General features: G+C 38.6%; 1 protein-coding gene across 5 annotated transcripts in view; it reads left to right on the top strand.

The window, feature by feature from the left end:
• Positions 1-26,203, top strand: part of SKAP1 (src kinase associated phosphoprotein 1) — a 502,470-nt gene that overhangs the window by 419,204 nt on the left and 57,063 nt on the right. For all 5 annotated transcript variants that reach the window (XR_005555500.1, XM_039333275.1, XM_039333273.1 and 2 more), the window contains exons 9-10: positions 886-948; positions 15,018-15,127. Coding sequence is in view for 4 of the 5 variants with exons in the window: in XM_039333275.1 (XP_039189209.1) it covers positions 886-948; positions 15,018-15,127 (173 nt within the window). In the remaining variant the exon portion in view is untranslated. The remainder of the gene's footprint in view (positions 1-885; positions 949-15,017; positions 15,128-26,203) is intronic.

Below are 26,203 nucleotides of genomic sequence, written 5' to 3'. Positions count from 1 at the left end.
GTACTTAGTAAAATATTTACAGCCATCTTTCTTTCAAAAGCAGCAAAAATACATCATACCGTGCAGAACTATTTTGTGGAAAGTACACTGAACTCTTCAGTCTGGTCAATATTTGTGTGCTGCTGGGGAAGCATAGATAGATAGATAGATAGATAGATAGATAGATAGATAGATAGATAGATAGATAGATAGATAGATAGATAGATAGATAGATAGATAGATAGATAGATAAATAAATAAATAAAAATTTTAAATGCTTTTTAAAAGAGTTTGCTATTTCTAGACAAACCCTTTCATTCTTAACAGGGTTATGCAAACAGGATTCATTGTGATATGATTCTAACAAAAGCATTATAGCTATTTGAATTTTATATCTTAATACATATTTCTTATTATAAGTAGTTGTAATACTGCTATGACTATTTTATGGCATTTCAAGCAGCTCCTGACAGCCACTCTTCAAACTGACTAGTGAGCACCCTCACTTTTTATCTCCTGAGGATTACCTCATATTGGCCATAAATTCTCTTCATTTACTAAAGTAGCTTCCAATCAGTGCTTCTGTGTCATCTTACTGCTTTTGTTTTGCAGTGAATAAAAATAACAAATGGCCACTAGAGAGAAAAAAACTTATTTTACCATGGGATAGTTTTATTTCTATCAGAAACCAGGGCAGGATTCCCACAAAATACTTGCTATGTCTTATCGTCCTACCCAGCTACCTTTTGGGGGGTGGGGTTATTAACTGCCATCCTAACAAATGTACTTGGATTATAAATGAGAGTAAAAAAGGTATACTTTTTCTGCAGTGTAGATGATGAGACATTTTGTGGCACAATTAATCTTCCAGTAGACATTTTATATACATGTTGCTTATTATTGTAGATGAGGACCACAACGTGTTTGCTCAGGATGACAGAGAAAATGCTGGTGATATCAAAAATAAAGGTAAAGTTCTATATCTACATCTTTAGATCCTTATTAAGCATTACTTGGGATGTTACATTTTTATAAACATTTATAACTTAAATATAAGCTTAAATTTGGATATAAATAGACTCTATACAGAGCCATTTTCCCCAAGCAATTGGTTGCTTGGCTTTACCATGGGATTGCTGCTAAAATATGTGAGAAAGTTTGTGAGCCAGGAATTTTTAAACTGTATTTCTATTGAACTTTAAAGTGCACAATCAATTGACCTTATTGATGCTAGTGTCAATAGATGTTTTAACCATGAATCATATTCAGTATTGATAGACGCTAGCTATATCTAAATCTAAGTCTTATTAGAGTCATCATTTAGAATCCAATATAATAAGTAAATTCTGATACATAATAAAACATGGGAGTGTCTCTTTCTGGAAGATTTTTTTTTAAACATTGTAATGCATTATTATATGAATCATAATTTCTTTCTCACAGATTCTATGCAAAATGAAATGTATTGTTGTTTCTCTAGCTACGAAATTCTGTCAACTAATGGAACAGCACCTATCTGGACTTATTTGATTTTGAAAAGCCAAATGGACAGGACTGTTTAGTGGCCCTATGCAGCCCTTTGATTTCAAAGGTTTTAAGGAATTTCAGAAAAGGTTTACATTCATACTCTTGTGTTCTCCAAAATACTTGAATCAAAAACACTAGACAACCCTATCAGTTAATACTTGGATGAGAAACCAATGGGAAACTTCAGGCTATAGGTTACTTAGATTACCTATAGGTTAGGAAGTTGTAAAAATCCTGGAAGAAGACAATGGCAAAACATTCCTATACTGTATTGTTACCAATGTAAATATATATCTCTGTCCATGAAGCTACCAGGAGTCAACATAAAACTCAAGCAGCATTGCCATGAGATTAGGAAAGATGACATGAAATGAAGTGAGGGACAAAAAAATAGACAGAAACCCAATGAAAAACCAGAAATCAGAGAAAGGAGAATTGCATGCCAAAAGGAAGAGAGAGCAGGGAAGTTACTAGAAACTTGACCTTCTCAATTACTGCTTCTAGACATCTTCAAAAGGAAGCTTGTCCTTCCAGAGTGCACAGGGAGGAAACATTCTTTCCCAGGCTTTTTCCTTGAGATTTTAGGTTGAAAGCGGAAAGCCTGTTTCCTGGACCATCCCTGTCCACCTGCTCTCTGCCCTCAGTCTTTCTTCTCCACCAGACCACCTGATTCTTTCTCTGCCAGAACCTACATATCCAGTTCAGGAAAAAAACAGTTAGGTGGAGCTGCTTTGAGTTTCCTGCAGTTCTGGGTACTGCATTTGTTCATAGTTCAGGAAACATCCTCATATGATAAATTGTGGTTAACAGAATAACAGAATTGGAAAGGAGGTCTTCTAATCCAACACCCTGCCCAAGGAGATCTTATACCATTCTGGACAAATGGCCATTCAGTCTCTTTTTAAAAGCCTACAGTGATGGAGCACCCACAACTTTTGAAGGCTAATTGTTCCCATTGTCAGGAAATTTCTTCTTAGTTCTAGATTGGTTCTCTCCTTCATTGGTTTCCATCCATTGCTTCTTGTTCTGCTTTCTGCTGCATTGATAAATAGGTTGACACCTTATTCTTTGTGGCAACCCCTCAAACATTGGAACCCTGCTATCATGTCATCCCAGTTCTTCCTTTCACTAGACTAGATATACCCAATACTTGCAACCGTTTTTCATATGTTTTAGCCTCCCACCACATAATCATCTTTGTTGCTCTTCTCTGCACTCTTTCCAGAATCTCAACATCTTTTTTATATTGTGGTAACGAAAACTGGATGCAATATTCCAAATGTGGCAATACCAAGGCATTGTAAAGCAGCACTAACTTCACATGATCTTGATTCTATCCCTCTGTGATGCAGCCTAGGATTGCATTGGCTTTTTTGGTAGCTGCAGCATACTGCTGGGTCATATTTAACTGATTGTGTTATGTCCCGAGCCTTGCAAACGGCTCGGGCGTTTGCAGGCAGTCCCGGGCAGGTGCAAAGCTGCCCGGGACCAGACAGGCTGTCGCCAGCGCCATGCGCATGCGCGGGTGCTGGCGCGGGAAAAGTAACACAATTACCCGGGAGTTGCCTATATAAGAGGCTGCGAGCGTTTGGGAAGCCATGAAGCCATCTACTTGTAAGCTGAACGCAGAATAAAGAAAACTGAGAACTCCAACTGCTTCTCGTGTCTGCTTTTCGCCAAGGACTCAACACTGGCGACGAGGTGGGATGCCTTACACCGCCTGGAAAGGAAGAAGTGTAAGCTTACCCAAGTGAGTCCTGAGCGGCGGAACGGCGTCGACTCGGCAGCTACCCTCCAATCCAGTGCGCATTCGGGGGTAGGCTGGCTGATAGACCCGTCTCCTGAAGATGGCGAAAATCGGAAGGCTTTCGGAATTCGACGTCTCACATCCAGAGCGGTGGGAGTCATACGTAGCCAGGGTGGAGAACTACTTCAAGGCAAACCAAGTGAGGGAAGAGAGCTTGAAGGCTGCCACCCTGCTTTGTGTTTGCGGTCAAGACGCCTTCGACATCGCAGAAAACCTTGCAGCACCTGTTCCAGTAGAGTCTGTCAGCTACGCAGATCTGAAGAAGCTACTGAAGGAGCACTTCCACCCCAAGATGTCCGTCATCGCATGGCGCCACACCTTCGAGCAGAGGGATCAATGGTCCGGCGAGTCGGCCAAAGAATACATCGCCGCATTACGGAAGGCCGCCAAGCACTGCGAGTTCAAAGACCTCGAAGAACGACTGAGGGATCGATTCGTGTGCGGGTTAAGGCATCGAGATCTACAACAGAGAATTGTCCTTCCAAGATGCCTTAAGGGAAGTCACCGCAGAAGAAGCAGCAGGCGGCGCTGTCAAGAACATGCGGCCGATCAGAAACAGTCCAGAGATTGCATCCGTGCACCAGGAAGACGTCCAAAGAAACTCCAAGGAGGATCCGGACGAGGAAGTCGACCGTCTCCACCCCACAAAGGAAGAAAAACAGAAGGGAAGCTCTTCAGCTCCGCTCAAGTGCATCGGCTGTGGAGGTCGCCACAGGAGAACCGACTGCAAGTTCCGCTCCGCTACCTGCCGGGCATGCGGCAAACAAGGACACATTGCAGCTGTGTGTCTGGGCCGACGAAAGGTACAACCTCAGGAAGAACTGCGCCTGAAAGGTACCAGATTCCCCAGCCAGAATAGGGTAGGGTTTTGCGCTTCGCGAAGAAGCATCCTTAGGACAGGCACACACAAGCCCATTAAGAAAAAGCTGTCACTCAAGGTGAAGCTACAAGGGGTTCCATTATCTATGGAACTAGACACAGGGTCTGCCCTTTCAATCATCTCCTTGCATACATTTAGGAAGATTTGTTCCGGTAGTGGAACTCAGGCCAAGTTAAGGCCTTCTGACATTGTGTTAACAGATTTTCAAAATTCAAGAGTGTGTGTTAAGGGGGAGGCCACCCTTAACGTGCAATACAAGAGTTTTGAAGGTCCACTAGACTTATTAGTAGTAGGGGGTGAACGAACGAGTCTCATAGGACTCGATTGGTTTGAGGCCCTGGGGATACACGTCACAGGACTCAACAGTTTACAAACACTCGACCTACAGGAAGTCTGCAAAGAATTTGCAGATGTTTTCAGCCCCCAGCTGGGCACATTCAAAGGACCCCCTGTGTCCTTAAAGCTAGACCCCACTGTCACTCCCATTAGAATTAAAGCAAGAAGGGTCCCTTTTGCTTTAAAGAGTAAAATTGACACTGAGTTAGACAAACTGATCCAACAGGGAATTCTAGAACCTGTTGATTCCAGTCCTTGGGAGACCCCCATTGTCACGCCTCTAAAGGCAAATGGGGACATTCGCATTTGTGCTGATTACAAATGCACTCTTAATAAGGCATTGCAGCAACATGCCTATCCTGTTCCTGTGATCAGTCACATTCTGGCCTCCCTCAAGGGGGGGCGTGTTTTTGCAAAGCTTGACCTAGCTCAAGCATATCAACAGTTGCCTGTTGATGATGATGCTGCTATAGCTCAGACTATTGTGACCCACAGAGGGGCCTTTAAAGTAAAAAGGCTACAGTTTGGAGTGAATGTCGCTCCTGGGATCTTCCAAAGCGTAATGGAAAACACACTATGAGGTATACCAGGGGTTTGCCCCTACTTTGATGATGTTTTGATTGCAGGAGACTCCACACACATTCTAGCTGAACGGCTAAGGGCTGCTCTGTTAAGATTCAGGAAATCAGGCCTCAAGCTCAAAAAAGACAAATGCAAGATTGGGGTGCCTTCTACTGAATTTCTGGGGTTCAAAATTGATGCTGCTGGGATTCACCCTGCTGAATCCAAACTAACTGCTATTTTAGAAGCACCTAGGCCAAAGTCCAAGGCCGAACTTCAGGCCTTCCTGGGCCTCCTGAATTTCTACAATTCTTTTCTTCCACAAAAAGCTAGTGTAGCTGAGCCTCTTCACAGGCTACTAGACAAGCAAGCAGTGTGGCAGTGGTCACAAACGCATGAGAGTTGTTTTAACAAAGTCAAGGCTTTGCTCACTTCGCACAGTGTACTTGCACATTTCAACGAGTCCCTTCCTGTGTGCATCGCTTGTGATGCGTCCCCTTACGGGGTTGGAGCTGTCCTGAGCCACCTCAGGTCTGATGGAACTCAGGTTCCTGTTGCATATTACTCCAGAACATTGTCTTCTGCTGAGCGCAACTACGCTCAGATAGACAGGGAGGCTCTGGCTGTTGTTGCTGGAATTAAAAAATTCCATGACTTTCTATATGGCAGGCACTTCACGGTCTTCACTGACCATAAGCCTCTGCTGGGACTGTTTACCACACGTAAGCAGACTCCCCAAATCATTTCCCCTAGAATGCTTAGGTGGTCTATTTTTTTGTCTGCATATGATTTTTCTTTACTCCACAAGCCTGGAAAAGAAATGGGCCATGCTGATGGCCTCAGTAGATTGCCTCTGCCAGTAGTAGAAGCTGACCCTGCGCCAGCTGTCAACATTCTATCAATCCAAGCCTTGCCCGAGCTCCCTCTTAGTGCCAGGGATGTTGCCGCTGAAACAGGTACAGATCACACACTTTCACGTGTCCGTTCCTGGGTTTTGTCTGGTTGGCCTGAGCACTGCCCTAGTCCTGAGTTTCAGAGTTTCTGGTCCAAAAGGAACGAGCTGTCCCTTTCTCAGGGTTGTCTGCTTTGGGGAAACAGAGTTGTCATTCCCACCTCAATGAGGACTAGGGTCTTAGAATCCCTCCACGAGGGTCATCCTGGCATTGTTCGTATGAAGGCTCTTGCGCGCAGCCACTTGTGGTGGCCTGGTTTAGATAAAGATATTGAGGCTAAGGTGCATGCATGCCACCTGTGCCAACGATCTCGCCCAGAGATGCCCCAAGCTCCCGTGCATAGATGGGAGGAAACACAGTCCCCATGGTCTAGGGTGCACATTGACTACGCTGGACCCTTTCAGGGCCAGTTCTTCTTGGTCCTTGTTGACAGCCATTCGAAATGGCTTGAGGTTGTACCTGTCTCATCCACCACCACTGCAAAGACTATTCAGGTACTGAGGGGGATTTTTGCTGCACACGGGCTGCCAGATGTCATTGTGTCCGACAACGGCCCTCAATTCACTTCCTCCGAATTCCAAGCTTTCTTACAGGCAAACATGATTCGTCATGCCACGTCTGCACCCTTCCACCCGTCCACCAACGGTATGGCTGAACGTATGGTGCGCATCACAAAGGACGCATTGAAAAGACTCACCTACGGGGACTGGCATCACAGGTTGGCTGACTTTCTCCTTTCTTATCGCACCACACCATCCACTTCTACAGGGAGAAGTCCAGCTGAACTTCGTTGGGGGCGTCAACTTACGACTAAACTTGACCGGTTGCATCCGGACAGATTGCCTTCATCTGCCTCACACCCTAGGGCACCTAGACAACTACTTGAGGGTGCCCTGGTCTGGACTCGTAATTACGGGCCTGGTCATACATGGGTCCCCGCTTCTGTTTCCAGGGTCACAGGTCCTCTATCCTACGAGGTAGCCTTGGAAACCAGTCGTGTCCTGCGCAGGCACATCGACCAACTTCGCCCTAGGTGGCATTTTTCAGCTGAGACTCCTGGGTCTTTTCCAGGGGGGAGGGGGACCCTTTGGAGCAAAGGGAAGGGCACGAGCTGCTGCCCATCTCCACTGATGGAGCCACAAACGGCCCATTCCAGGGTTCCGCGAGAGCTCCGAACAAGAATTCTATGAGCCTACCCAACTACCAGGCATCCACGCCTACTCCAGCCAGGGAGTCACCCCGGGGGCATACTCACTTTCCACACACATCACACAGCACTCCAGTCACGGAGGATACCCGGGGGCATCCCAACAAATCATTTCCCGCAAGAGAGCTGGCACACAATCCCCAAAGTTGGCCTGACCTTACCCCAAATCCTACAGGGGGTCAAACATACAGGGAGGTGGTCGAGGAACCAAGTCCCGACTACAACACCTCTAGCCCAAATCAGGGAGTAACTGAGTTTTGGGAAAGTACAGAAACCCACACAAGCCCGGACACAGAACGGGGTTCAGGGAATGGACAGCCTCCTGACAGGTCTTGGACGGACCTAGGAGGTTCAACAGAGACGCCCAGCAGTGGCTATCACTTCAAGGGGCCCGAGGGTCTACAGCTAGGCAGGTCAACCAGGTCACAAAGTGACAGAAGCCCTGGCCTGACGAGCCCGGTGGGCGAGCAAGCAGGCCAGGCATCGGGGCACAGTCCTTGGAAGGCACCAAGACAAAATAAGGAGAACAGGCTCACATCTCCCTCCAGTCAGGGAACTCATGCTAGTAACCCAGAGCTGAGAAGGTCACAGAGAGCAAAGAAATCTCCTAAGTACCTAGAGGATTATATAACATTGCTGGCAAGGCAAAAGCCAGCAAACAGTGGGAGCACTGGGGAACGGAACATTGTATAGAGTAAATGATTATATGTTGGTAATAGTTTTAGCCCGGGGGAAAGGGGTGTTATGTCCCGAGCCTTGCAAACGGCTCGGGCGTTTGCAGGCAGTCCCGGGCAGGTGCAAAGCTGCCCGGGACCAGACAGGCTGTCGCCAGCGCCATGCACATGCACGGGTGCTGGCACGGGAAAAGTAACACAATTACCCGGGAGTTGCCTATATAAGAGGCTGCGAGCATTTGGGAAGCCATGAAGCCATCTACTTGTAAGCTGAACGCAGAATAAAGAAAACTGAGAACTCCAACTGCTTCTCATGTCTGCTTTTCGCCAAGGACTCAACAGATTGTCCTCTAGGACTCCAAGATCCCTCTCATTGTTACTGCTATTGAACCATGTTCCACCTATTCTACACCTGTACATTTGGTTTTTCTTGTTTTTCTTTCACCATTGAATTTCATTTTGTTAGAAAGTGTTAAAGTTTGTCTGTCTGTTGACTATTCCTGCCAGCTTGGTGTTGTCTGCAAATTTGATGAATCCCCTTTCTATTCTTCATCTAGGAAGATGTTGAAGAGTTCTGGGCCTAAAACAGAACCATGGGTTATCTCACTGCTTACTTCCTTCAGTGTAGATGTAATTTCATTAAGGACTGCATGTTGAATGTAGTTTGTTAGTCAGTTACAAAGCCATCTGGTAGTGATGCTGTCTATCCTACATTTTTCTAACTTACTAAGAAGTAGGGTATGGTCTGCATTGTCAAATGCTTTACTGAAATCCAAGTATACTGTGTCCAGAGCATTTCACTGATCTACTAATTTAGTCACTTTATCAAAGAATGAAATAAGGTTTGCTTGGCATAATCTGTTTTTAGTAAACCCATGTTGACTTCTGGTTATAATTTTGCTTGCTTCAAGGCGTTCACAGATCTATTGCTTGATTATCTTTGCCAGAATCTTCCTAATTTACATTACAGCTTCCTGTAATTTCCTGGATCCATTTTTTGCCCTTATCATCAAGTTTATCAAGCCAATAAAATGGGTGTCCCAACCATAACTTCTCAGTGGGAGGTCTACGTGTGGGAAGAATGTTAGCCCTATATCAAGCTATTGAGAAGGTTTGAATAATGCTTTCAGAAAATTCACTGTTGCAGGGCTTAATATAACTACAAAAGATATTAAGGCTCAAATATGATAGAAACTTTGTAAGTTACATACTGTGAGCAACATTTGCAAAAGGCCACTCTGATTGGATCTGCACATATATTATGCTGATACGTCACAACACCCTAGGTTCTTGGGAAGAACTGTATGCATACAAAGGCAACATGAGAACTGGCAGCTGTGGGAGGAGAAGGGCCAGAAGGAGAAGGAGGAGATGCATATACTGACTACAAACAACAGCATGGCAAAGTAACAACAAAAGTGTTGGAATATCATGGTATCAAGAAATATCATTTTCCTGCAAGCAACAACAGGTGGGACTATAAAATAGATAAAATGATAGGAAATAAAGATGCGATAGTGCTCTTGGAAATAAGCAGGTTAAGATCTTATGAGACTTTAAAATCCAAGCTAGCAGGCACCTTGTTCATAACATGCTTAACAGTCATTGAAAAGAAGTAAGTCCGTTAATTGATATTGCTAAGTTTGAGTGAAGCTAAATTTGAGCAATCTGAAAAAAATTGCAAAACAGTGGGATCTCCAGATTAATACTGAACTCTTATGAACATTTATTGGAGATGAACATCCTAATTGTAAAAAAAAAAAATTGCCCTGCCTCTAACTGCCTATATCCTTAGATGTTACTGTAATAATTTTTAGGTTCACAGTCAGACATCCACATCTCAAATCCCAGATCGTTGGAAAGGATTCAACAGATGGACAAAAGTGCCAAATTCAGTCTGAATATCTGACTGACTGTGTGATGGACCATAATATATTAAATATATATACCAGCTGACTTCTGGTGACTCTAGGCAGGTTACAGTTTGCTAAAAACATTTTTTAAAGTAACAACATAAGACATAAAACAAAGAAACAAAAAATAAATCCAGATGGGAACAAGGGAAAGGAAGAAAAGAAGCATCAGCCGTTCTAATATTCTATGAAGAATTATTTTTCCTTAAAATAAACAATACAATGTTGGATTAGCTTTTTCCTTCTTTCTAACATTGCTTTAAAAATGACTATAATGGTTTCTAATATGCTTTTATTGTTTTTACTATATATTCATAAATCACAGTAAGTGAAGGGAAGGACACTATATAAGTAAATTATTATAATCATTTTGTTTTTCTTATTCCTCTCAGACATTCTGATAACTGTGTATAAGATGCCTGAATTAGGAACTGGTATATATACACCTCTATGCTACAATATGTGCCCCCAGCCATTCTAAATCATTCATCTCCATTTATATTGGGATAAAATTAATGCCCTCTGTTTTTTTATTCATAACTATATTAGCAATGATTGGCATGGGAATATTATATTTGGGAATGACTCAATTAAGAACGAACCTTCAGGGTGGAGTCAAAATATCTTAGACAATCTAGCAGTTGTGGCAATTATATGATATAGAATAGCAGAGAACTCATTTTGGAGATATGCTATTATCTTATTAGGCTGCACATTTAATTCTATGTTGCATAATCATCTGGAAACCAAAATCAAACCAATGTGTGGCTTATTATTATGGCCTATGCTTATTTCTTGCTGTAGATCAAAAATGATGTGACCTGAGTAATAGCGCACCTTTACTTGTTTTTGAGTACAGGTAGTCCTCATTTGGTGACCATATTGGAATTGTTTAATCATTAAACAAATGATTGCTAAGTGAAACTGTGACTATGCTTATGATCTTACTTCAGCTTTCCTTTGCTCTACAGATCTGTGAAGGTCATAAATGGGAGGATTGGTCATAAGGTTATTTTTTCATCATGGTTATTGAATGAGGCTGTCACTAAATGAGACTACCTGAATGAGCTCTTTTATATCACACAAAAGAAGCAGATATATTTTCTTTTCAACTATTATCAAGATTTGTGTTCTATCTGTCGAGCACCATCTCCACAAATCTTTCTTGCATATTATGATAATGTATAAGTGGTCTTATTCATCTAAACATTTTCTTATTATGATGTCTATTTCTTCCCATTCAAAATGGTAATGTTCCTTCTGTCTTCCCCTATGTCGTGGCTTCACTGGACATTTACAGTGATGCTTAAAAATTTGTGAACCCTTTGAATTTTGAATATGATCAAAAATATGATCTGTTTTCACACAAATCCTAAAACTAAAGACAATCCAATTAAGCAGATGAATCAAAATATTGTACTTGTCCATTTATTTATTGAGGAGATGATCTAAAGCTACCTATTTGGGTATGGCTAAAGTATATAAACCTCTAAGATTATCAGTTCATTTGAAGAGAAAATTAAAATTAAATGTTTCAATCAAGGGAGGTCCTGCATTATTTAAAGAACAAAATTCTGGATTCACTGTCAATCTGATCTTCACAATATAAATATGTAGAAGAGTGTCATGGTTTGAACTAAATAAATTTCTAAGGACTTTCCCCCAAAAAATGTGGGATAGACAGCCTCACTCCCAGATGGATATGTAACTGGCTGACAAATCATACTCAATGAGTAGTCCTTAATGATACTACATCTACATGGATGGAAGTAAGCAATGGAGTACAACAAGGTTCTGTCTTAGGCTCAGTATTCTTCAATATCTTCATAAATGACTTAGATGAGGGAATAGAAGGCGAACCCATCAAATTTGCAGATGACACTAATCTGGCAGGAATAGCCAAAACCCCAGAAGACAAGCTCAGGATCCAAAAAGATCTGGACAGATTTGAGTATTGGACCCTATCCAACAAAATAAAATTTAATGTGGAGAAAAACAAGATTTTACACCTGGGCAAGAAAAACCAAAGATACAAGTACAAATTAGGCAAAACCTGGCTCAAAAACAGTAATTGTGAAAGGGACCTTGATTCCTAGTGGACAATCACTTAAACATGAGTCAGCAGTATGCGGAAGTAGCCAAAAAAGCTATTACAGTCTTTGGTTGTATAAACAGAGGCATAGAATCAAAATCACGTTAAGTATTAGTACCACTTTATAAATCCTTTGTAAGACCACACCTGGAATGCTGCATCTAGTTTTGGTCACCACATTACAAAAAAGATGTTGAGACTTTGGAAAAGTGCAAAGAAGAGCAACTAAGATGATAAAAGGTCTGGAGACTAAAACATATGGTTGCAGGGTTTAGGTTTGGCCAGTCTAGAGAAAAGAAGGACTGGGGCGACATGACAGCAGTATTCCAGTATTTGAGGGGCTGCCACAAAGAGAAGGGGGGCAATTTATTTTCCAAAGCATCCAAGGTCAGGACAAGAAACAATGAATGGAAATTATCAAGAAGAGAAGCAACCTGGAATTAAGGAGAAACTTTCGAACAGTGAGGACAATTAACGATTGGAACAGCTTGCCTTTAGATGTTGTTGATGCTTCATCACTGGAGGTTTTTAAGAAGAGACTGGACATTCATTTATCTGATATAGTATAGGCTCTCCTGCTTGAGCAGGAGGCTGGATTAGAAGACCTCCAAGGTCCCTTCCAGCTCTATTCTGATTCCAGCTCTATTCTGATTCACACCAAGAGCAAACCATGTAATACTCTGGAAGATTTCAAAAAATCCTGACTAATGTTTAAGAAACTAAAGGCTTCCCTTACATTAGTGCAGTGGTTCTCAACCTTTTTAATGCCGCGACCCCCAACTGGTCGTAAGTCGAGGACTACTCAACCGGTCGTAAGTTGAGGACTACTCAACTGGTGCAGCACCGTTTGCAGAATGGGACTTTTGGCGGGCTCAGCAGGGCAGAGACAGCCTGGACAATTCCTATTGGCTTTTGAAAGCCAATAGAATTAGACTCTATTCAAGAGAGTCTATTCTATTGGCTTTCAAAAGCCAATAGAATAAAAGGGAGTAGCACAGCTAAGGAAAAGGGGGAAAAAATGGTGGACTGCATTGTTTGGCGACTCTCGTGAAATGGTCGTTTGACCCCAAATGGGGTCCCAACCCACAGGTTGAGAACCACTGCATTAGTGAATATCAGTTTTCATGACATCACCATCAAGAAAATCCTGAATTACAATGGTATATATGGCATAGATGCAAGGAGAAAGCCACTACTCTCCAAAAACAACATGACTGGCCATTTACAGTTTGCAAAAGAGCCAGAAGGCTATTGGAAGAATATTCTATGGATATATAAGACCAAATTAGAACTTTTGGACTTGAATAATAAGTGTTTTTTGGCAAAAGGCAAACATGGTGGTGGCAGTATCATGGTTTTGGGCAGCTTCATTGTTTCTGGACCAGGACAGCTTGCCAACATTGATAAAGTTATAAATTTTTAATTATACCAGCAAAGTCAACAGGAAAATATCAGGATATCTGTCTAGGAGTGAAGCTCAAGAGAAAATGTATTATGCAGCAAGACAATGAGCCCAGTCACACAAATCATATAACCAAAGAAGCAGAAGAAAATTAATTTTCGGAATGGCCAAGTCAAACTCCTGACCTTAATCCTATAGAAATGCTGTTGAAAAGCTGAAAGAGGCAGTTCATACAAGGAAGCCCACCAGCAAGCTTCGGTTTTTCTGAAAGAAGGAATAGGCCCATGTTCCTCCAAGGGAAAGTACAGGACTGATCAACCATTATTAGAAGCAATTACTGCTGCTGTGGAGGAGCTGCTGTGGGGGAGGGGAGATGCCAATTACTGAAAGCAAAGATTCACATGATTTTGCCACCCAGAAAGATTTAACATACCTTGATTTCCACAATAAATAAATGAACAAGTGTAATGGCTCATTTGTTTATTTGGTTTCTCATTATCTAGTTTTAAGACTAGGGTGGAAAACGCATCATGTTATAAGTAATATTTTTACAGGAATATTGAAATTCAAAAGGGTTCACAAACTTTTATCTGTTGTATCTAAACCCTAAATTTTAAGAAGAACAGTTAAGATGGAATCTTGCATAGATATATAATCATATAAATATCACTAGCATGCCAAAAAAAAACAATCCTGAAAACTATCAATTCATGATAGTATATATTTGATATTAAGTAAGTACAATTCATTATTCTGAGAACTGTAAAAGTTCTTAAAAGAGTTTCCTAACCTTATGGAATAGATAAACTTGAAAACTTGTGGACAGAATCTGATAAATAGAGATGGGCACATGTATATAATTTCAATAATCTTGCTGTGGAAAAATATCTATTGGTATATTGCAGGGGTTCTCAACCAGGGGTGTAAGACAATATTCCAGGGGGTACGAAAATTTGGGTTTTCAAAATTATAGTGTATATGCATAATTTGCTACTGTTATTTTGAACTTTTGTAAGTGATGCGAGAATATATCAGAAGCATTCTAGGGGAGCGGGGTATAGAAAAGGTTGGGAACTACTGGTATTTTGAGACCCATATTTAATATTCTTGCCTAGAGTTCAAGAGAAAACTATTTTCATTCATGTATTCTTATCACACATCGTACATTTTTTAAAAAATATCTTAGAATAACCTTGATCTTCACTATCAATCATGTGTGTGTATGTATGTGTGTGACTTATATATAAAAGTTACGTAAATCATTTTTCACACTTAGAACCACTGCAGCATCCCTATAGTCATGTGATCAAAATTCAGATGGTTAGCAACTGGAATGTATTTATGACAGTCACAGTCTCCTAGGCTCACGTGATCACCTTTTGCAACTTTCTGATAAGCAAAGTCAATGGGGAAGCCAGATTCATTTAATAACTATGTTACTAATTTAACAACTGCAATGATTCTTTTAAAAATTGTGTCAAGAAAGATCATAAAATGGAGAAAAATTCACTTAACTATCTTTCTTAGCAATGGAAATTGGGCTCAATTGTGGTTGTTAATCGAGGATTATAACATGTGTGTGTCTTTTAAACAAATGCTTTCAATTGTATTGCAATATTTCTGTCAATCCCTTGAATGATATTCAAAGACTGTTTGAGAACTTTTGCAATGAAATTTCTCTCTTAGGATTCATAAGACGTTACGCAAATTATTATCAAAGTCTGTGGGACTGCACTGGGGGCCACCAAGATGAACTTTCCTTCCAAAGGGGAGATTTGATATACATCATTAGCAAGGTAAATACTATTATTTATGTATTTATTTGTCTTATTTATAAGCTGTTGAAATCAACTAGGAGTCTGGGAGGCAAATAACCAGTATACATAATTAAAATCATAACATGATTTCCAAACAAATAACTCTAAAGAAAAACACCGGGACAAATTAGGAGCTGAATGCCTACCAGAATACCTGATTTTAATTGCCTTTATAAATACTAGCAAAGATGCACTCCATTTTCACTTCCAGAAAGTTAGAACCATCATTGAGGAGGCCTTTGATGAGACCCAACCCTCTCAACCCTCACAGAGTTGTTCATACTGGTCAGATGTTGCCTGATGTAATATGAAGCGGTGATATGAAGATCCTAAAAAATATGATAAGCACTTTGAATTAAGCCTGAAAGCCAATCAGGAGCCATTTCAGTGAATACACAGAATATAGTGAATACAGTGAACTTTGTGCTAATTGATTTGTCCCTTCAGGAGTTTTGCCACCACATTTGGAACCATCTCTAGAGGCAGTCCTATATAGAATACATTATAGTATCTAGCTGTGATAATCAGGGCATGAGTCATCTTGATTAAAGTAGGGGTGTTAATGATGCAGCAGCTAGAGCTGAGCAAACTCTCCCCCCCCCCTTGCCACTATTTCCACCTGCTAATTCAGCTGAAGGACTTCTAGATTATATACCAACTCTTTAGTTGGGAACACTATTATTCCATGAGTAATTACTGGGACAATGTTAAAGAAATGCATCAATATTTATTAGCAGCAAGTTGCAGAAGTTCAAGGCAGCCTCATCTGTAATTTGAAAAGAAAGTGGCAGAGGAAAATACCTATGTCCTCTATCTTCCAGTAGCATCTCAACATCTCTGAAGTCCTATATTACTGTGTGCCAAATATTTGGGTTACCAGGACCGTCCCCCAGGGCAGGGAGGTTGGAATCTCCCAGAACCTACAGCAGTTTTACCATATACCAAATATCCCAAAAACAAAAAGAAAAGATAAATAAGGGCATATCCAAACTATAGGAGAGCAGGTTGTGATTTCAGCTGTTCTGAACAAGCAGTCAAACTGTGATGCAATTTAATTTTAAAGTTCCTGAGATAATTCCAATAATTTTTGGATGGTATAAATATTGCATCAGCTGCCCATAATATTCTTCTAAAATATTCTAATTTATTAGCTTTGCTAATAAACTTGCTGCGGAAACAAAACTGTGCAATTATCATTTTGAGCTCTAAACAGATGTGGACTCCAGTGGAGGGGAAGGTGAGCAGTCTCAAGCAGTTACAAAATGATAGAGTTTAGTATGGCAGGAGAGAAAGAGGTAGCTGGTTTTTCTATTGTCTTGTTTTAAAATCTTTAAATAAATAGTGCATTTAGGATGTTGAAGAAAGGGAAGTATGAAAGAGAACACATGTAGTTTGTGGAATATATTCATCAGTGGCTAGGTTGTCAATGTAAGAAGGATGTCAAAAAGGAAAACTATGTTCTGGGAAGCAACCTTATTTGACTGCAGCTAGTGGTTTTCTCCCATGAGGGTGTTGTAAAATATGTAAAAATGAGTAATATCTGCAGTACAGATGAGTCCTGTTATGGACTCTCAATAATCTATGGAAATTTTCTGAAACTAGAATACATTGAAAACTACTGATCTATGTAATAAAAACACCCATGTCTTTGTTCTTCTTTCTACACCCAAATCTCCCTCTCTACTCCAGAAATTTGTTCCTGGAAATCCTTTCATGTAAATATACCTGGCTACAGTTTGTCTCTATAACAGGCTGAGCATGTATTTAATCACTCAAGAATCACAAAGTTAATTGAGCTGCTTGGTGGGATGTGAGATAGGAACAAAAAACTGCAGAAATGGAAGATGAAGAATTGGTGGGAATATGAAGTACTTTCTTTGCCACAGATATGCAAATGAAGAAAGTGCCTTAAGTAAAGATCTAGTTCCAAGAAGCTGCATATCATATGACAAAAACCTGACTTGCTAGATAATTACTCATATCAGAGCAATGAAAGAAAAGGATGGGAACTTCAGAGATGAGTCTACATAAGAGAGACCTATTTCTGTACTGAGGAAGAGTTAAATCTTTTTGGGTCCTAATGATTTAGAATTGGTCTTGAAGGTCAGTTCATGAAGATACAAATATATTACTACCACAGTCTAGGCCAGGGGTAGGCAACCTTGGCTCTTTTATGACTTGTGTACTTCAACTCCCAGAATGCCTGAGCCAGCCTGGGAGTTGAAGTCCACGAGTCATAAAAGAGCCAAGATTGCCTATCCCTGGTCTAGGCTGTTTTCTTCAAGCCCTTTCTAACACTGCAATGTAGATCAGCACTTGCTAGCACCTTAAAGATGTCGCATTTATGAGAATAATAATTTGAAACAAATTTCAGTTCAGCCATGTGGTTACATAGCACTATCAAGGCAATTGGTTTATACATCTCCTATGCTAAAATTGAAATGCAAAGTTTATATAGGCTTCTTTTTTCTTATTTTGTACACTTTCTGAGACTTTTATTGTATAATATGTTGACTTGTATTTTGCTGGGAATGGGGAAAAACAAAGTGATATGCTAAACAATAGAATGATCCAACTTCTGTAATCATTCAAAAGCTTATTCTACTTTCCATTCTTTGTACTATGTAGTATATTTCACAACATTTGGTTATGAAGAAAAACAAGGAAATGAAAAACTGAGATTTGCTTTCCCCCCATGTACTTGCAAAAACTTGGCCATAGGACATTTCTCTATAGTCTTTCTCAATCTTGGAGAAACCCTTGAAATATTGTTTAGGCCTTGGAGAATCCTTCATAAAAATAGTAAAAAAAATATAAACATTCTACAATACAATTCTATTTTAATCTACACCAGTGGTTCTCAACCTTTTTAATGCCGTGACCCCCCAACCAGTCGTAAATCGAGGACTACTCAACCGGTCGTAAGTCGAGGACTACTCAACTGGTGCAGCACCATTTGCAGAATGGGACTTTTGGCGGGCTCAGCAGGGCAGAGACAGCCTGGACAATTCCTATTGGCTTTTGAAAGCCAATAGAATTAGACTCTATTCAAGAGAGTCTATTCTATTGGCTTTCAAAAGCCAATAGAATAAAAGGGAGTAGCATGGCTAAGCAAAAGGGGAAAAAAATGGCGGACTGCGTTGTTTGGCGACCCCCGTGAAATGGTCATTCGACCCCAAATGGGGTCCCAACCCACAGGTTGAGAACCACTGATCTACACAATCCATAACAGCAGGCCAATAACTATGTTACAATGTATAAAGATACCCACCATTCTGAGTGCTAGAACAGTGGCATCAAAAATTAAAAATGCAACAGTATAGTTGTACTTCTTTGTTCTTTACATGCTGTCCCTTACATTGCAGGTTGTCCAGGAGACATTAATGCATTATAGTTTGATGAAATTTTACAGCATATACCACCTCACTCAAAAAAATCCATATCACATAACCCAAAATTTCTCTATAATACGTTACAGGAAGTTGCTCACGTGCAAATGTGGAATTTCACCCAGAAGCTACAGTTGGCAATGACTTTTGATCTTTTTTTCTTGAAGAAAAATATATATTTTGGAAACACATTTTTTTAAAAATCAAAAGGATAGTTTCCCAAAGTAACTTAATTTTAAAATAGGGAGATCATTTAAGATTTATTGAAAATCTTGTAACAGAGGACAAAATTCTTTCTCTCTAATTCTTTGTGAGGAACAAGGGCATTTTAATTCAGAGGCATATTTTACTTCATTAATATCAATATGAATGCTTCTTATTCTTTGAGTTCCATGCAACTACTTATTGGAAATACTTTAACAATTTTCCAGTTCTTACAATTTCAGAGGATGAACTTTTTCAAATAATGAAGTGATAGCTTTCTAATAATATAGGATCATCTTGTATTCAAAACATGCTTTCAAGAATATGCCATCTCAAAATGCATTCTTAAACCCTTCCATATTTAATCTTTATAATATTAACTTGTCTTTCAATTTAATGCTCCAAGGAAGACATTTTTATCATGTAGATCAGTGTTTCTCAACCTTGGCAAATTTAGGATGGTGGACTTTGACACACTGACTGCAAAATTATGGGAGTTGAAGTTGCCATGGTTGAGAAGTAGACATTGCTTCATGTAATATGACCTAGACTAGTAAATGTTGCCTTCCTGCTTTTCTTCCCTTACCACCCAAGAATATGACCTGGTTTTAATTTCTTTGCATGGAGCTCCATCACATCTTCCTTGGGAATATCCAAGTGCTCATGAGTGTTTTTCTTTCAAAAATGATTTTATGAGGCAATAGTGCTCACCTATAATTATTGAAGAAGTAGAGGTAAAATAAAGCTTGGGAGGGTTGCTGAGAGTGGCAAGCAAGTGGGCTGGGAGAAGAAGAGAAAAAGGTGTTTGAAAAACTTGTTCACTCAGCTGCATTTTAATTTCCTTCTCAATCTTGTCCCAATTAATTTTGCAGAATTAATCTTGCCGAAGCAAGTGTGGCAGAGGCGCCGAGGCTTGCTTTTTCTTTTCTTTTCTTTTTTTCTTTAAAAAAAACGCAGTATGGTTGCTGTGCCTTGAACATGAATTAGTAGCTAATATAAAAATCCATCTGGTGTTATTTGGAATGCATGCGTCTGCTGCTAAGGTCCTGCCTGACATTTCATGCATCAGCCATGGGGAGATGTGATTTTGGGATGGGAAAGAAGGGGGGGAGGCTTATTTGGCAATGATTCAACAGAAAATAGGAAAGACCTGTTCAATTATGGTATGGGGCAAGGAAGGGCTGACTAAATTAAACTCGTATATTTACTATAACTTTAGATTTTATGGAAGGTAGATTCTTTCATTTCACCATTAAGATAATCCAATCAAATAATAATAATAATCTGTTCTGCTATTGAAATTTGAAATGGCATGTTACATTGCATCCCACAATACCAAATGCAAATTTCAATAAACAAGATAGAAACATGAAGATTCAAATTCTGCTTTTGTGTGTATACAGTAATGTGATTTTTCCCCCTAATAACATGAGTTATTTTTCATATCAATGATCCTTAGTTAGCCACTAAGTGGCTAATTTGACAAGGGAATCTTTATATTAACTATTATACACAATAACAGCCGTTCCTAATCTGATGTCTCCTAATATGTGGAATTCATATTTTAAGTATTCTAGCAGTTGTATACGTTCAAAGTATCTGAAAGGCTCTGGATTAGTGAAAACTGCATAAAAAATGTACAGCAAATATTTTAAACAGCCCTTTTTAAACAGAAAAATAATCCTGTTGAGAGAAAGCATTGGGAAGGGGTGGAATTTTAGTTTCTCCTCCCCTTACTTAGTTTCTCTGCAATTGATGCAGGTTTTCAGGTTGAAAAGGGGTTTTGCATTTTTGTTCCCTGTATGTCAACATCATAACCGTTATTCTTGCAGTTCAGTTACCACTGGCATCATCACTAAGCATGATGTTCCCTAAGAATTGATATGTGAATCATTGGTGTGAGAATTGTATGGGCATCATATTTTACATTTATAAAACATCCTTTTAAATATTATGCATTTGCATTTGTCATTGGACATGTAGCTAAATAGTGGAATTTCTAAAGAGAAATCAAGATATTATAAGATATAAAAATTACTTTTGACAAAAATATGGGAATACTACAATAATAACGCATTATTACTTATTTTGTAAAATACAATAATAATGCATTATTACTTATTTTGTAAAATAAATCTTTAAATAAAAAATAATGTAGGTATTCAAATCCTGAAATATATTGACTTTATCTACCCATATCTGGATGTCATTTGTACATGTTAATGTGATATAAACAGTGTCCTTCTTAGAATGATTTTAGTTTTGAAGTACTAACACAGAAGTACTACACAGAAAATGTAGCTGCCAGAATTTTGATAATTTTCTGATTGTTAGGAATTTTTTTTTATTTTATGTTATAATTTCCTTTAAAAGTTTCACATCCAGTCTCCACCTAAAAGAACCATTTTCCTTTTTAAAAATTAAAGTCACTGCATTATGATCCAAAATTGTATTTGGTAACATCTACACTTTTAATAGCCAACCTCTTAAAAATCCAAATCATATCTATTCTTGAAAAAGATACATGTCTTTCAAAAAACCACAATTTTTATATCTCCATATATATCAACAAATTCCAAATTCCATTAAATTAAAAAAATGTAATTTACCATATATATAAAAAACATGGAGGACAGAATTTTTGAGGAAAAAAATAAACAATTTATATATATATATATTTGTTTTCTGAGGTTTTCGCGGGTATTTGTATGTAGGTCTTTGGTTGTTCGGGTTTTCTCCCGCATAAAATTGGAAGTGTCTTGGCGACACTTTTTTAATTTTAATTTTATGCGGGAGAATATATATATATATATATATATATATATATATATATATATATATATATATATATATATATTGTATATTTTATTTTATTTTTCTCAAAAATTCTGTCCTTTTTGTGGGGAAGCAACTTCATTCCAATCTTCCAGGAAACACCAATTTTCATACAGAAAATCCAATAATCTGTCTATAGGTCCTTTCTAAAATACTATTAAATCTTGACTGTATACATAAGTTCCTAATATCAAAGTCTTAGTCCCATGTAGATTGATGTCCACTCCAACATATCTGCCATGATTATCAGTCAATATGAGTTTTGGATATAGATGAGAATTTATATGCAAGTAATTCCTTTTTCATCCCTGCTGAAATAAATTCTTCAGCCAAATTTTTGTGATTCAAATATTTTACATCTTTTTTCCTAATATGTATTTTTGTAAGTAAATCACATATTGTTTTAACTTTTTCCATTAATGATTTTTTCTCTTTTAGAAACATTTGTTCAATTTGTATTTTACATTAAGCATTTATCCATAATTAAGCAATACTTTAAAAAAGTCAATCCCCGTAGAACCCAATGTGGAATCCTCTTCACTATTTTGTTGTATCTGTTGTAACATTTGTTTAGTTGCATCTGTCATTGTCACTTCCATTGTATTTCCTCCAATTCTTCTTTAAATTTTCTCAAAAATATCAATAGAGTTTAGTCTAAATCTCTGCCATTTAAAAGGGGAAAAAAATTACCCTTTCTTAGCCAGATGAAATCTTGTTTAAGTTTATCAGGAAAAAAAAAACCCTTTTTTCACTTACATAGTATTGTGTTTGGAATTTATTTAAGCACAATAGCTTCATCAATCCCAGTCTAGTATTAAAATGCTGCTGTAAACTTTGATATCTAATCTTTTTCCTAACAAAGTGCACAAGGACATCCCTTGAAACATTTCTTAATTTTCCAAATTATGTATTAATCATACAAACCATATTAGTTTCCTATAGTGTCATCTTCCTCCCAATCTAGGAAATTAGATAGGTTTAACAAGCTTTTGTTTTATATCTTCTCCATGTTTTTTAAAGAATTGCTACAAATCTTAAACTAAATCAATTTTTTCAGTTCCAATAATGCAAAATTATACAAATCTTTCTCCATCTCTTTATTTATAATTTCTGTCTTAGTTTCCAAAACTTCCACTATGTTAGTAATTTGTCTTAGATCTCCAACCAATTGTCCTACAGATTCTTCAATTTCTTTGCTTCTTCTTTCCTATCTTTTTTTTTTTTACAAATCCTACTTCTATTTCCTTTTTTAAAGTAACCAAACTATTGGCAACTATTAAAGTCATTTCTTTTGCCAAATTGCCCAAATATTTTCTGCAATAAATCTATGAAATAACTTTCCCTTTAAGTTGCTAAGTGAATCCCTCCTTTCTTCTTCTAAATTTGCAGCTTTTCTTACGATTGCCATAATGAGAAGGTGAAAGTATATCAATTACGCTTTAAAGGTATATATCTTTAATCTTCATTCCCAATTAGCTCTCTATAGTTATAGTCACACAGTCTCTTAGATACTATAGCAATCTGCTATGCTTGGAGTTTGGAGTAGATCTTTGCTTTTTAAGATTCCCAATCACTGGCATTTGAAGTAGTTGTATGACTTAAAATGGATTTTGCTTCAGTTTGGGTCATAGTCTTATGTCAAAACTGTCTTTGGCTCAACATTTCCAAATAGGTATATAATTACTGTAGGTGTCCTTTGTAAGCTCCAGCCTTGATTAAGGAATTCCTAGTATTTCTACCTAATGTGGTCCCTAAGATTTCAGAATTATATTGCTTTTTTAAGGAATGGCATAACCTGCAAATGTTTGGCAATATCATGTGCTTCCATTTTGGTTTGATATTTTTCCCCTTTTAAAAAATGTTAATCATTTCTTTTTATTGCTGAGGCTCTAGCATTAAAACCTGGACTATTTCACTGAGCACAGCCAACCTGGAGGTGTTAAGTCATCAGCATATCTCTTGTGCCTTTGATAATGCTGTTCTGGGGCTCCTCACTAGCACCATTAACAGAACAGTCAGTGGTTATGCTCAACAACCTAAATCAGCTTGCATTCTCAGGTGCTTTTAAATAACACTAGGGGCTTGTAGCAAACTTTGCCAGTGTTGTCACCTGGGCTTGGCCCTGGTGTTACCAGATGTCCCTGATTTTCTTTTTTTTAAAGAACCATCTCTTTCATTTTACAACTTCACCTTACAACTGCATTGCATTAAGAGTTTGTTAGTACAACTATGACCTGCTCTGCATTCCTCCAGGTAATTTTACAACGGAACAGTTTGATGTATTGCTATAAGTGTTCATTTCTATACCTTTTGAGGAGTTCAAAAATGGTTTGCAAATCATTCATTGAGATATCAATATCTGGTATCTATTACAAGGATTATGAACTAGAAATGAACCAGAGTGTTACTGGCACAGAGTGATGAGGCTTATGAATTAGGCCAGCAATGATTTCCCTACAGGTATCCAGTGTACCTATGTCTAAGGAATTTATTAATATCACATGCAATTGAATTCAGCCAAGCCCTCAGAACTGTAAAGACTTGAGAGCTCAAATCCTGGGAATTACAAATAGATCCTTGTAATTTTCTTGGCAGCATTTTGTTATTATTGTTTTCTTCTGTTTGCCACCCCTGAACTCCCAGACACCCCTCCCAGTTTAGCTCACAGCCCTGGTATTTCCTGATGATCTCCCATCCAGATACTAAGTCATACTTTGTTTAGCTTTTCAAGATCAGTTGAAATTAGGTAAGTATTGTAACTTCCTGGGGACATTTTAAAAAAATAATGAATAAAAACCAGAGCAAAACAATCACGGGAGAATATATTCCCCTATATTTCCCCAATTCCTATAGCCAATGAGACAATGTAAGTTCATCTTCATTACCATTATTTTACAATATTCGGATGACTGTAAAAAGCAGTCTATGTCACTACTGTCAATGGCTGATGGAATCAAAGATCAATACACTTCTAAGTATGTTTCTTTTTAACTATATACTTAAAAATGTAATATTTGAATGAATCTGGATGGTAGGAGTGGTTGCAGTTCTATGTAAATGCCTGGTTGTGGCATTCCTGGCTTGATGTCATATTTAGAATAATTTTCAATCACATGCTTTGGGCATGTTCAGAGTGGGGTGACTGGGACCGTTTTAGTCAATAAGATGTTCTTCACAAATCAGGATGGCTTGTGGCCCTGAAAACTGTATTTTGAATATCTTTGTAGAATGGTCTAGAATGTTTTGTTCTGGAGAGCCACTTAGTGTGTCAAAGGAGATTATTTTATTCCACCAGAATTCTGAGAAGTAACAGGCTGCATTTTGTTAAGTAATATTTACTATGGCCAGAGACTGATAAATACCGGTAGATTATTTTGTTTTTTGGCAAGCATCTCTTTTCCCATTGTATGATTCACGTACTGGAAAGCTTCTAATTGTCATTCCAGGCCACCCTTATTTTTTAAAATTCTCTGCCACCCATCAAACTCTGCTATATTTCAAGAAACCTAGTGTTTGTATTTGGAAATAATTTTCCATGGCAAAATTATGAATCTAAAATATAAAAGGAAAACAACAGAAAATCTAATGATGATACTCAGACCATTCCTATCATCTCTAGTAACAACTATGCTGGCTGGCAATGATGGGAACTGTAACTCAATAATAGAGGGCACCAGTTTAAGGAACTCAGAGAATGCCACAGTTTTGTAGTCGTGGAGCACCCTTTTTCCCACCCCATAAATCAAGACAGAAGATTTTTGTATTTTAAAATTGATATCTATCTATCTATCTATCTATCTATCTATCTATCTATCTATCTATCTATCTATTTCTCTGTTGGAAGTGATAAGACAAACAAAACATTCCAGTGTTATTAATTCTGAACTGTTGCTTTAAAGTACAATCCTATGTCCATAGATCCTGAAGTGAGAGGAGGCGGCGGGTGACATCTAGTGGTCTTCTTGTGGGAATGAGGAGTCAGATGCAAAGCATTAGATCTGGAGGGAAAAGGCGGCAGGGGGGGAAGAATGATCAGATAATGCTATGAAGGTTCATTTCAACTAAGATCATTTTGGCAAGTGCCTGTTAAAACCCATACATATATTATCTTCCTTCTATCTATATCCCCATCATGTCATTCTTAATAAGCTGCATTGCAATGAAAAGATGGCTAGGATGGTAGGTTTTTTTTTTCCATTAATAACACCCACGGGGACAGGAGACTATAGAATCAGAAATGCTTGGGAATAGATTCTGAGGTCAGCTAGAAGGCAACGGTCATACACCGGTCAAATTCAGGCTTAAGGCTATTTCCCACCTCATGTTCCCCCCTTCAGAGAGCTTCCCCTACCCCAGCCCCCTTCATCTTCATCCTCAGACAAGAACCAACCATCCAGAAATAAACCCCCCAGACGATTCATTTCTCTCATGTAATTTTCTACACATAGTTTTCTATAAGGAAAGAAAGGTTATGTGGGGCCAGGATAGGCAAAGATGAAATAATGTGATCCCACCCCAGTAATAACCCATTACTGCCCTATGGGTGTGGCATTCTAAAATTAATATCTGTCTATAACTTTGAAATCCCCTTCTTTCCCTTTAATTCTGGTTTTGTTTTATGTCATGC

This window comes from Crotalus tigris, unplaced genomic scaffold (genome assembly GCF_016545835.1).
Source record: "Crotalus tigris isolate CLP2741 ecotype Arizona unplaced genomic scaffold, ASM1654583v1 scf7180000024472.5447098, whole genome shotgun sequence".
Taxonomy (NCBI): Eukaryota; Metazoa; Chordata; class Lepidosauria; order Squamata; family Viperidae; genus Crotalus; species Crotalus tigris.
This window is presented reverse-complemented; position numbering and strand designations above follow the sequence as displayed.